Source organism: Hippoglossus hippoglossus, chromosome 17, assembly GCF_009819705.1.
Source record: "Hippoglossus hippoglossus isolate fHipHip1 chromosome 17, fHipHip1.pri, whole genome shotgun sequence".
Taxonomy (NCBI): domain Eukaryota; kingdom Metazoa; phylum Chordata; class Actinopteri; order Pleuronectiformes; family Pleuronectidae; genus Hippoglossus; species Hippoglossus hippoglossus.
Genome location: NC_047167.1, coordinates 18,688,229 through 18,701,734, shown reverse-complemented (window position 1 = coordinate 18,701,734; position 13,506 = coordinate 18,688,229). Strand labels below are relative to the sequence as shown.

The 13,506-nt window shown below is 39.5% G+C and overlaps 1 protein-coding gene and 1 pseudogene across 1 annotated transcript; both read right to left on the bottom strand.

Moving 5' to 3' along the window:
* rx2 (retinal homeobox gene 2) lies at positions 1-4,531 on the bottom strand. Its single transcript, XM_034613553.1, has 3 exons — positions 4,151-4,531; positions 910-1,166; positions 1-485 (listed from the first exon to the last, which is right to left on the bottom strand). Exons 1-3 carry the CDS (start codon positions 4,431-4,433, stop codon positions 48-50), a joined length of 978 nt encoding a protein of 325 aa, XP_034469444.1. The 5' UTR covers positions 4,434-4,531; the 3' UTR covers positions 1-47.
* A 2,541-nt stretch (positions 4,532-7,072) lies between these two features.
* On the bottom strand, positions 7,073-13,093 carry LOC117778370 (annotated as a pseudogene).
* Positions 13,094-13,506: the final 413 nt, after the last annotated feature.

The following is a 13,506-nucleotide window of genomic DNA, read 5'->3' as shown; positions in this document are numbered from 1 at the left end:
CATTCACGGGAGCAGCTCAGAAATCCGTCCATAGTGCCGCTGCCACATCACATGTGCTGCCAGGTTTTATCCATCGACTGAAGGTGCTCTTTGGCCTTCATCCTGAGTGCTGCAATGCTGGTACTCCTGTCATCCTCCATTGGGTATTTATCGTTGAAGCTGGGAGGGCACTGGTAAGCAGGTGGGCCCATGGGCTGCATACCTTGGACCATGCCAGACGGGGTGTTGAGAAAGCCGTGGCTCGGATAGGCAGGCTGCAAGCCCTGCGGTGAGCCCATAAACCCCGGGATGGTATGCATGGGCGTGGCACTGGAGATGGGCGAGGTCAGCCAGGGATCCAGGGGCATCGAGTTGCCCACGGGACAAGCGTTGGGAGGCATCGAGGGGCGACTGAAGGAGAGCATGGGGGAATCGTGGAGCTTCATGGTGCTAGTGTCCATCTTTTCTTGACGTCGCCACTTGGCCCTTCGGTTCTGGAACCACACCTGGCCAGAGAGAAATGAAATGAGATGAGATGCAGTGACGAGATGGCACTGAGACAGAAGAGCAAGAATTCAATCATGAGAAAAGTACATATAAGAGGGGATTGTATTGTGTGCCATTGTGTATTTTCCTATGTTATCATTAGGTAGGGAAGAACTCGGCCACATCCACTCCGTCACAGAGGTTATGTTGTGGCCCCTGTTAATTTGTTTGTTTGTGGTTTAGTTTGTTTATTTGGTTGTCAGGAGGATTACGCAAAATCGTCTGAACGGATTTCCACGAAACTTGGTTGAGACAGAATGAGACATGGGCCGAGTAAGAAACGGACCTGAGCGGAGGTATGCGATCTGAGTATCACTCTAGTTTTGTTGGATTTGGAAGTATTAATTGATTAAATGTGTCACTTTGGAGGTATATAGTCTTTACCTGAACTCGGACCTCCGGCAAGTTGACCTTCATCGCCAGCTCCTCGCGGCTGTAGACGTCTGGGTAGTGGGACTTCTCGAAGGCTCGCTCCAGCTCATGAAGCTGATAGGTGGTGAAGGTGGTGCGATTTCTTCTGTGTTTCTTTTTAGTGTGCTCCTCCTCTTTTAAGGTCTCTGGAGACCCCTCGCCCTCGTCCACGCTCTTCTGCAGGTCACTCATTTCTCCATCACACTTGTCACCTGAGAAAAGGTCAGATTCTGAAATGAAGAAGAGAAAACATTAATAAGTTTGAAATTTTGTGTCTTAAATAACCATAGCAGACACCAATTTGTTAATCTTCCTTGTTGGGGATTTACATCCATCAACACCTTTCAGAATTGATGTAACAGCGACCAACTGGCGTGCAACTGGTATCAAGCCACTAAGCAGCCCTTAAATTTGGCAACACTGCCAAGTTGACAAATCTTATTTGGCAGAGTAAAGCCAAAGACATGAGGGCAGAGCAAGGTTGAGCTAAAAGAGCAATTAAGGATCTAGGTAAGTATACGAAGGCTACGACCTAAACCACAAAGCCAAATCCATCAGTTTAGGGGCCTCCCTGTGCATTACCCCACCAATAACATGACATGTTAATAAATCTATGAGATTTGACACCTTAAAGACAATGTTTGGCTTTCCAGACTTTCCAGACCAAATAATTCAAACGTTTTGACAGCATTAGGCAAAACACTTGTGAGAATAATGATTCACAAATACAGACATTAACTCCCCACGTTACTTGATACCTTGTCACCTGATCTGTTGGCGTTATTCGACAATAAATTGTGTTGCATGAACATGAAGACTTTAACAGTATTATGATCAATAGACCAAAAGTTTTGTTATTACATTTTATTTCTTTAGATAAATAAATAAATTATACTTGATCTACAATATATTGTATTTTAATTCAAGGACAAAAACATGTTACCAGAAGAAAACGTCTTTACTCATGTGATTGTGAATTATATCAAAATAAATATATATATCGGACTGAATATTTGGGATATTCAGTCCGATCAAAAAGTGAAACGTTAACTCCTCTCCTCATGATAAAACAGCTTAATGACTGATGAGCCTTTATACGGTTGATGGTTTGGGAACCCCGGGGGTTCAGTGAGTCCAAATGACAACGTCTTTCACTGAATTCTTCCCCTGCAGTAATCCCATGGTAACAGATGCCACCAGTTAAAGCTGCGAGTGCCCGCCTCCCCTAATCTAACAAGGGACTTAAGTTGGCTTCGGCACAGGTGGAGTAAACAGTCATAGTCCATATTGTGTGATCCAAGAAATTGATGTAGAGCATGTGAGCCGTGTGTGTGTGTGTGTGTGAGATGCACCAATGCTTTTTAATCGTATCACATCACTGGTCATCACATCACTGGTTTGCAATAAGAAGGACGTCTGGTAGCAAAAGCTTTGTGTTCAGAGTTTGTTGTGATATTGAAAGCGTGATTATTATAAACATGAATATAGAATGAATGGGATGTTTTCTTCTGAATGACAACACATGTTTTCCATATCAGCAGCTTCCTGAACTACGGCCTTTGCATACGGTTCCACCTGTGGTATGACAAGGCAATAAACACCCCATAGTGGTTTGAAGTCTGCAATATCAGGAGCAAATATTGATCAGCAAATGTGATGATATAAATGTTAAGTTTCTTCACATGTGTTTCCATTGAAATTAAAAATCTGTGGCCAAACTTGTATTTTTTCTCTCGTGGAATCCAAGGAGAAACAGATCATTCCTGTCTCTTTCCTCTGTCCATCGGACAGAAATGCTCCAGCCGAGCTCACCCACCATCTTCTGTCTGTTTTTGTTACTGTAGTCTGATGGTTATTGTACTGTTTGCATACCGTATGTTGCTGCTATGATAATCAGCTGTGTGTATTTGCCGCTTACATGCATAACATCGCATATTCACACTGTGGCCGGTAAGAAGATGCAGTTTTTAGGGGTCCACAAAATGCATATGACATAATTTAGGCTGAATAAGTTACAGCAGGCCACATTCTGGCAATATGAGTAATAAATCACTTGTGGATTTGATGGTATCCAGGATTATACAGTGTTTTAACTGCTCTTATTGTTGCTATAGCCAAGCTTAGCAAATTTTAAATGACAAAAACAGCATAATTTCCATGAAATATTTCAAATAACATAGTACAAGTGTATTAGATAGCATACAGCAGGTGATCGTTTCAACCACATAGGATTTATTTTCCAAAAGTGAAAATTAAAGGTATCTATTAACATCCCTGATTTACAGTGGGTAGCAATGGTATAATCAACCACTGGCCTCCAAAGCTCTTACTTTCAGCCAGAGTCACCTGTTGGTCCACATTCACTTGTGTGAACCCTAAGAAGATAAATTCTAAGTTTCCCAAAGTTACCAGAGCAACAGATAAATTAGGCAGAATGGACTTTTCTCATGATCAACATTTAAACAACAACAAGAGCACAAGTGAAGCTAATGACATTAACCTTCGCTCCCTGCCAGTCAGGTGTGTCTCTAAGACATGATACCTGGGCCCTGCCACTAAAACACGTGAATGGAGAGTAACAGTGGGTATCATCAGCTGCCACACGTGTATGACATGTCAGTGAAATGTATATAAAAAGATGTACAAAGCATCCCTCAGTGTTAGCTTCGTATCGATAGATATAGAGCAGGTCAACACAGAATCTACGTGTGATTTTGTCAGGCATGTTTTCTCTAATTTCAGAGCAATGTATTAGAGATGGGAGAAGAAAGTCAGGATTCAACAGCGTAGCTTGGACACTCATGAGCAAAGCTATATCATGATGTTGAGCAAGTTTGCTCGAGAGCCATTAGTTGATAATCCATCATTCTTCCACTGACTGGCCTTTCTATCCATGTTTTTCTAGAGTAGCTACTTCAAATGTGAGTCGCAAAAAATTATATTATTCAAAGGAATATTTAACACCACTAAATGTTGTCACTGTAATATCAAACAAGCCATAATGACCAATAAAGAGTGGTTGCGAAAAGATGGCATTTAACTTCTTAATGGAAGAGCACTCGTCCAAATCAGTGGGAAAACTTTTGTGTGAGTATTGTATTCTATTCTCTGACAAACTTAGTTCCGCTCCAATTCCACTTGGTGCATGGTTCAAGACAATATGCCCTGACTTTCTGTGGTCGACAATAGCTTTTTTAAATCTCAAAAGACTCACCATGGTAGGAAGAATGCTGGGAGCTGTCGCCCAGTTCTGGAAGGTGCCCGTATGGGTCGAGCTGGACCTGCTTTTCAGAGTGATGTAGGTTTTCTCCGTTGGCTTTTTGGCTGTCACCATCTCCTACCGAATGGAGTAAAGGGTCCTGGTCTTTAGTGAATCCCAGTATGACATCAATACTGTGGACCCTGCCTCCACTGCTCGACCCGGCATTTTTTGCAATGTCATAGTTGTCCAGGCAACTATCGTCCACTATTCCAAGGGCATCCATTGACAAATGCATCCGATCCTTTGTAAACACTTTTTCTCCTCCTCGAAAAAATTGGAACGTGACAAAGTGGGACTAAGCAAAGCAGCTGTTGTACAGAGCGCTTTAGGTTCTGCTTCACGTGCAATGGGGCAGATTTATGTGAAGCATGGGGGCCGTATCCTTTAAGGATAACTTCTGTGACGTTCAATATAGTGTTTCCACAGAAGCAGAGCAAATTAGCATCTTCGGCTGCAAGTGAAAAGACAAATACAGTGAAGCTGTGAATTTACATTTAAGAAGTAATTATTAGTGCTCTGAACAAACTGTTGTCATATTAGAAATTAGACATGATACTTGTACTACCGAGCAGTTTTACATGTTTTGATTAAAATAAACTGCTTTAATAATGCATGGGAATATCTTCTATTAATTCCGTGATACTCTACCATAAGAAAGTTCACAGAGGAATTCTGTTTAGGCATAATTTCCGATTACTATTGATAATTACAGCCATAAACTTGTGTTGATGAGATAAAGTAAGAAAGAAAATAAAAATACGAAGGATTCAGTTTTGGATCTGAGTATGTTTAGCATGTAGCGATCAAATTATCTTTCAAAACTGTTTCCCATTAGTTTTTACTTTGAAACATCGCATGTTTAAAGAGTTACTTCAGCTGAGAGTCGTTGGTTTATACACCCAAAGACATTTGAGCCTTTTGACAGGCAGCAAAAAGCAAGCTGCATTTTGTCTATATTTTTTTTATCTTATCTTAATGAAATAATGAACCTTACAGAAACCTTTTCACCAATAAATCTCATAACTAACAGAATTCCCATGGATGAACATAAAGTAAACTTACCCGCTCTTCAGGTTCCTGCAACGCACATGGTGTCTACATAGTCCATAAGTAGACTAATGACACTAACAACATGTAGTGTAGGCACTTGTTACTCCCAGTTAAGTCCTTGAAATCCCCTGCACACAAGTGAGCAAAGGAGCGACTGTTGGGAGCCCTCAGCAACAAGCACAGATAATGTTGTTCTCCTCTGGAAAAACTCTCCTTAACCACACAAGACACCAAAGCTTGCGGGGGAATGGTAGTAAAACCAAAGGGTTTAAGAGGTTTATTAATTGGAATCCTTCCCCTTTAAGAATGACTGACAGTTGTTTTCTGGTCAAGTAATTGCTCCAAATGTGTCCTGCATTCAGACCACAGAGGGAGGTCATTGCTAATGAAGCCTCGACAAAACTTTCTTTCAAAAAATCTATTGTCTGAAAGATAATGGCTCGTACTGAGAGTTTTCACTAATCCTTTCATTATAGACAATGTAAGGGAGAAAAGACACAGAGATGGACTTTTAATTTGAATGGCTACACACTGTTCATAAAATAGTTTAATTCAAGTAGGCACCTAATTCTTTATGGGCACCACTGCGTTTGGAGCGGCAGACTTTAATAATGAAAGGAAACAAAGAAGTGAACACTTGCGGTTTAAAGCAAAATTTTTTTTTTACACTACATTGTTTTGAAGAGGAACAGGAAGGGGCTTATTTTTGTTATAATGGTTCTCTAATTAAGTAATTTATCAAATCTATTTTTTATTTCTAGTTACTATAAATAGCACAGAACTAATGAGATGCCCTGAACTTTAATAATAGACGGCTGATGCTGCACGTTTCATGGTTGTATCAGGAGGACCAGCAACAAGGCAAATGAGCGAAAATGCAGGTCTAGAGAAGCAAAGTAATAAATGGACAATCCTCTAACCTACTTTAACCTAATTAGCCTAGTTTAACCTAATTAATTCAAACACGACCAATTAGTGGACAAAACCAATGTTGAACCTATTCCCAATTATCCCTTTAAAATGTCTGAGTTGCAAATGTGACTCAGAATCATATTGCTTACATGTGTTAAAATAAATAAACAAATAGCGAGGCCTGTCAGACTACACACTTGTTGCGCTGTCCTCCGATGGTCCCCAGTGGAATTGGGTTGGGGGCATCGGGGGTGTTGCATCCTGCAGCCTACACAGTTCTACTTTGCCACTTGGCAGAACCGAAGCTTTGGCAGCTCCAGTAGGTGTTGCAGAGATCAATCCCGTCCTTAATGAGCCTAAAGACTTCACTAGAGATTTCCTCTGACCTCACTCCTCCTATGTGGAAGATATATTTAGGAGCTGTTTGCACGCCAAACACAAACTCCAGCATGAAAAGTGCCGCCGCATTTTTGTGCATATCTAACATAAGCAAACAAATGTTCTAAAAAATGCTAATTGTCTTGGAGTATATTTTTTTGTCTGGAGTATCAAATCATATCAAGATCATGTTATATTTTTTATACCACATCATTTTAGTTTTTCTGTATTTAGACAAATATTTTTGCCAGAAACTTTGCAGATCATTGAAAGTATAAAAATTAAAAAAATAATAATATTAAAGTAATAAAAAAGCATTTCTGCTCATACAAGGGAGGGTCTTCCATCAATCGTGACACCATCTTCTATGAGTCAGAGTGACACTAACGTCTTCACACTTATTCTTAGGAAGGGCATATGTCTAAGCAGCTGAGGAATTTTAAACGCCAACAAGTTTAAAGCCATCTGGCAACACTGGGCTACGTTGCCAATGCTTCTATGGGCAGAATGCCTATGGGTTAAGTGGCTTTGGCCCTACACCTTTTCATGGTTGTCAAGGTTGTTTTCCAAGATACCAGAAACTGCAAAGCCCATTACTTTTGCCTGAGACCGACAAGCTTCCCTAACAGACACATGAAGTAAAGAACTTAAAGGTGCCTCTGTGGCAGGATTTACTGTGAAGTAGGCTGCTACCATATGATGACGGTAAGACAGTCCAGCCATGTGAGGTGTCTTTTTTTCCAACTTTTACTATATGCACACACAAAAAAAAAACAGGCAAAAACCGCACATTTTCATATCGATGTATTCATCAATTAATAAGAGAATTATGCTACTTTTAATTATCTGGTAGTTTTGACTCTCGTGTCAAATTTTTTGCAACATGATTTCAAATAAGAAAAACATTGAGAGGAGCATTAATTGCCTTAGTAAGCTGATATCATAAGAGAATCAATGGACTTAGGGGATGATAATTAGTCTGATTAATTAGTAAAGGAGGTGAGAAGATTCACTGTGATTCTGTCCATTCATTTGTACACCGAGAGAGTGATATAATTATCAGATGTGTGTGTGTGTGTGTGTGTGTGTGTGTGTGTGTGTGTGTGTGTGTGTGTGTGTGTGTGTGTGTGTGTGTGTGTACAGCATGCACATTATAAAAGAAAAGTTTAAAGTGTGACATTAATCATACACAGTGGCACTGATATCTGTGTTATCAGGTAAAGGTAAACAATTTGTATATATAGAATAGTTGGTATTCTCAGTTGACTGAAGCATGTTGGTGTTGCATTAAACCACTGGTGTATATCAGTGGTTCAGCTTCATTAATGGCTCAGTTCCATTAGCGTGCTAGCTTGTGCAATGCAGGTTCCGGCCTCGTAGTGACACACACATTCATGGGATTCAGCTTATGATGACCCCTGGTTATTTAAACTCGTTAAATAGGTCAAAATGTCAGATCTTGCATCTGTATTTGGAAATTCTACGATGCTACAGACAGGTAATAAATTCTCAGATCCAATTGAAAATATTCTGATGCGGACTTCATCAATGGAAAATATTAATATAAGACCTGGTCCTAATACCAGCCAAGTCATAGATAAGGGGACTTGATAATCATTTTATCACATTGATATATTAAAGCTGTCCCTCTTTGCCTGTTTCCCCATTATCCTAATTGAGTACAAATTGGTTAAGAGGGTGCAGCATAGCCATCAAGCTCCTTAGTTTTATCAGATGACAATTTAAGCCCCTGGGATCCTATTAGAAAGAAAGCGGCTAATGTTTAAAGGCGCTGTGTCAGCTTACAAGGGGGAAAGGGGGATGGTGAGCAGCAGGGGGATGACAGGGAGACAATGGAAAGGGAGGGTAAAACGCTGGTCATGTGATCAGTTTAAACGTGAAGGAAAAGCTCATTGGGTCACATAGTGTACAGTCGTAGATGTGCCGGTTCAATATCAATATCGTGTTTATTTTTTTATTTCAAACGGAATCTTTATTCAATGCTGACGCTGCTTTGAAGCCAATTTTAAAAAAGGAAAAAATATGTCTCATGTCTGTAAAAACAAAAATATCAACCAAAACCATTTAGATATGAGAGTCAGCAGAGGAGGACAAACCGGTATCAGGGTAGAAAGTCTAATCCTAGCTTATGCAGTATGTCCTATAAGGTGTTCTATAGGTACAAGCAATTCAAAATGGCTGCCCAAGCAAGGTGCACACACATCCAGGGGAGAACATGTTGTATTTTAACCCGGTGCATTTGTCCAACTTCTATGCTATTTTAAAATCTGCTTATTTTGTATTTGAACCATTGCAAACAATGACATATAGGTCTGGGGGGAAATATATGATTGGAGTAATCAGGTATATATCTTTTAATCTTTTAGTTTGTCACAACAGTCAAAACAGCCCCCCCGCCTTCATTCGTCCAGATTACAGGACCTTCATTGCCCTATGGTCTTCTTCTTCTTCTTCTTCTTCTTCTTCATCCGGTTAATTGGCGGGTGGCAACCAACATCAAGTTGCATTACTGCCATCCACTGGGTGTTTCAATATCCTACTTCTTCTTCTTCTTCCTCATTCGGAACTGTCTTTATTATTACCCTAAAATAATAATTGTAATACTTATTTTTGATGACCAGAAGTCACATGAGAGTCCACTCTGCAGTCTCCTTTTATCTACATCCATGTTTTGAAGCTTATGGAAGAATGAATCATCGGTCTCCTCTTCCTCATCTTCATCCATCATTTTTGCAAGGTCCTCTGGGAGATCAATGTCATCTCCAGCCATCTGAAGTGTGGCAGAGTCTTGAGTGCTCTGTGAAATGAGTCGTTAAACGTGATCACATTTAGAATGATATTTACAGACCAGTAATGTTTCCTGGACAAAGGCAATGCATGTAGAATTTTACACAAGTTCTTTGTGGGTTTTAATAAATATGTTAAATCCATCCATCCATCCGTTTTGATGCATAAATTGCTTGCACATTGTTGCACGTTTAAATGTGTCGAAAATCTCTTTATCCTCTCTCCACCTTGTCCAGGAAGCCTAAGCTCAAACAAGTGTGTCCACCCATAAGCACAGTGTATTAAAAGGTTAGAGGGTAGACAAAGAAGCAGGTGGCTTTGAGTAAAGCTTTCCTCAAAGATCAGTGTCTTATCATCAGCAGCATTACCCATAGGCATTACCACATTACAGTAATGTTGTTAGCAAGGGAAAACAATTGACTCCAGCTACACCTGAGCAGAGTCAATGAGCTCACTCTATGAAACATTATCTTATTAATCTAATCAATTAGTCACACGTTACTGTTTGGGTGTGGCTAATCAAGCTGTTTACTGGTTCTCATCCTTTTATGACTCTGTGTGGATCTGTGAGAATACGACAGTACTAATACCTTTGGTTTTTTTGCATCCTTGCCACACTCGCAGTTTATCTTCATTTTTACTCCCAAAGTAAAGAGGGAAGACAAAGTTGTCACGTCTTTGTATCTTGGCACAGACTGACCTAATGGGGGCGCTGTGACTGAAGATCAGTAAACCTTAAAGTACCTTGAGTACTTCAATTAAAGGTCTGCAGGGTTTAGTTTGAAATCACTGACCTGGATTTGACAAAACATATCTTTATACGTTTTGTATTTGCATTTTAATTATAGCAATGAAGGCGTCTTTATATACTTATGTTTTTCATACTTATACAGAGTTAGTAATTTGAATCTTTTTAATACAAATTGTAGTAGTTGCATTTTAGCCAACTTTTTCGTTTTGAGCTGAAACAATCACAGCATTCTTCCACATCAAGATACACCAGTTATTTAATGTCATCAGTAATTGAATTCAGTTTTATTTGTACAGCATCGAATCAAAACACACATTATCTCAAGGCATTTTTCAGTGTAAGTAAGTTTCCATGTTGACACCAGACTTGACCCATGTCTATTTAAGGGTGGTCTGCTCAGGCCCCGACTCTGTTTTAATAAGATTATCTGAACCGAGAGCTGCAGCTTGGCACAGATTTGCAGTTACTTGGTGTCTCTAAGTTCTTTGACAGGGCGGCACTCCTTCACATTTCTCCTTCCACTTCTCTGAGATACCGTTTTGTGCTTCAACAGTTTATAGATTCTAGTGTAACCATAGAAACTGTACACAGCAAACGCACTGAATAGCTCCTGTGCCGCCCAGCAGGGTCATCACTGTGTGGACAGTGCAGACGACCTGGAACTGTGAACTGTGAGTCAGTCACAGACCTAGATACTGACTCTTTCACACACAAAAACAAAATGTGGACTCATGTACCTTATTCTTCATATGTTTATTGATGAATCTGTTGTTTTAACACCCACGCCTTAGTTTTGACTTGTCTGTTTAATAAGTTGTTGATAAAAAAAGAAAATATAATTTCAAAAACTTCTGTTATTGAAATATTGAAGATACTGTCTAATATGTTTAACTTTAAATTCTAACCAGGTGTGGAATAAAGCTTGAATAATGGTCAAATAGAATCTTAAACAATAAACAAAACTTATTGAAATCCTTGGTCTCAGTGATGTTTTACAAAAATGACTGACATGTCATTCAGTTCACATTCTCCGTTGGACAGTGAGACCCTAACGTCATTAAAACCTGCCTTTTCAGTTGATAATTGAAGATAACTAGCACATCTGCATCCCCTCAGAGTGTAAGGTGATTAAATAATAATTGTTTTAAAGCGCACTGCCTAAGAGATGTGTTTAATGGCTGCTTCTTGAAACTGAGCCCTGACCAGTTATTGCTCACGGAGCCTAATCTGCTTCTCTGGCTAATTTGAGCGCCGAGGAAATAAACCCCCACCTAAAGCTACCTTTTAAGCCTGGCTCGCATCCGTTGATGTCACACATGCATCACATGACGCCACAGAGGGAAGCTAGTTCAAACTGCCTAATGCACGCCCGCACACTTATATAAAGAACTGTCAATCAATGCATTTCAGTTGTTGTGGCTTTGTTACCAACTGTATTGCTATTGAATCAATAACGCTCATCATATTGTAATATATTATCCACAGCTTGAATTTAATAGAATTTAAGTATTTATTCAAGTATTTGTTTATAGGGAAAATTATTTATATTTTTTCAATTACAAGTCACAACTTTGTATTGTTGTTTGTGGTACATCTGCCACAAACAACAATCAACAACAATCACATTATGATCCACAATGGATGGATCATAATGTGTCTTAACTTCATTGAGTTTGAACAGGAAGGAAATCATGAGCCATGTAGACTACGTTTCAGTTTCTTAAATACACCTGCTGGTATCTGAAGAAGTTAGACTTCTTGTCTGTGTTTATATTGATGGTTCTGAGACAAACATGAAGCGGGGGCCCACTTTAAGTCATACTAATCACACCTGCTAATCCCTGCTTATGGATATGTAGGTCATATTTCCTATGCTATCTCTCAGCAATTCACAAAGAACATTCGCACATTAATTATGCACACTTTTTTCCATGAAATATAAAATCTCAGTATTTTATTTTAAACAAAGTCCTTCTACTGACAGACACAAAAACATTTAGACAGTTTAATGTTATTTAGGATTCTTGCTGTGCACAAGGAAAAGCACCTTTCATACACAGAGATAGATTCAAGGTGCACAATAGATTTTAAGCCGGACTTCATAAATATGATTTTTTTTTTGCACTGTAGCCAGTTGGCCTATTAGCATCTTTGCTTACTCACGTTTCTTCCACCAGCTTCCTCTGGTACTCCTCAAACTCCTCCCTGGATATGCCTTTGGATTCTGGGCTTTCCTTCCCACGTGTCTGTGCTTCTTCGTCATCTTCATCTTCCTCCTCCGGTGAAACTCGTCAACTTGTCCCCCAACATTTGATTCATGACAAAAACGCAGCCGCTCTCTTCAAATAGACGTTATTTAGTCCTGCAGGGAGGAGGGGAGTCGATGGCTGCAGGAGAAGTATAACGTAAAAACCAACAAATTAACAACAAGAGCCTCTCACTATTCAGACTTCTCAAAGTGAAACCTTGGCTATTGTGTGCCGAGATGATCAGACTGTATCAATAACTTGTGGCCGGAGTAAAACCTCTCAAGAGCTTAGCTCATAATTGGCAGCCGACAGACAATGGAGAGTCACTGTAAACAAGATGCAGGACGATAGACCTTCAGGATGAAGGCGACTGTCTGCTTCCCCTGTAATTACCTTTGTCAAGAAGGTTGGGTTTTAGCCCCTGTCCATTGGTTTGTGTGTTTGTTTTATTTATTGGTTTCCACTGACTCCAAAAAACATATCTCAAACTACACCAGGGTAGATGCCTGAAACTCATATTTGATTTGATAGTGACATTTGATAGTGTCCATCTCACGATCATCTTCAACAGTTCCACAGCCCAGTTTACACCAGTTAAAGGGATTTCTTGTATATCCTGATGGGATTCCTGTCACTTGTAGATTTGTAACTGTAACTTAAGCTGACTCTGTAACTTAAACAGACTCAAGTTGCACTAAGATACTTAAAATCTCACCGATTAGCTCCACCGTCCTCCACCTTTGTCATATTGTCCTCATGGGACTCAGTGTTTTAAGGACACAGTTGACTTAACACCTCAGTGACCTAAAACCTTTGTACCCAACACAGAACTAATAAGGCTGTGTACGTCAAGCTTTCGGGACTTACATATAATCACAGAGTATCTGTTTGAATTGTTTTCCGACAGACTGAAGCCACATTATTCAACTTTAACAAGGTCTGGCAACCTAATAATAATAAAACATAACATTTATATAGTAACTTTAACAGAAATAACATCTAATAACCCCTAAGACAAAATATACAGCTAAAGAAAAGAGAATAAAATGAATAAATTAACCATTTGACAAAGACACAAAGTTGATGATTAATGGAGTAAAGTGAATTTGTTTAAAATCAGTCAGGAGAAGAACAACTGGACATTCCGACCTATTGACTAC

Coding starts and splice junctions, on each gene's coding strand:
- rx2 (XM_034613553.1), bottom strand. CDS start 4,433: ATGCATTTGTCAATGGATGCCCTTGGAATAGTGGACGATAGTTGCCTG. Junction 1,167..4,150: donor CCAGCATTCTTCCTACCATG/GTGAGTCTTTTG, acceptor TCTTCATTTCAG/AATCTGACCTTTTCTCAGGT. Junction 486..909: donor TGCCGGAGGTCCGAGTTCAG/GTAAAGACTATA, acceptor CTCTCTGGCCAG/GTGTGGTTCCAGAACCGAAG.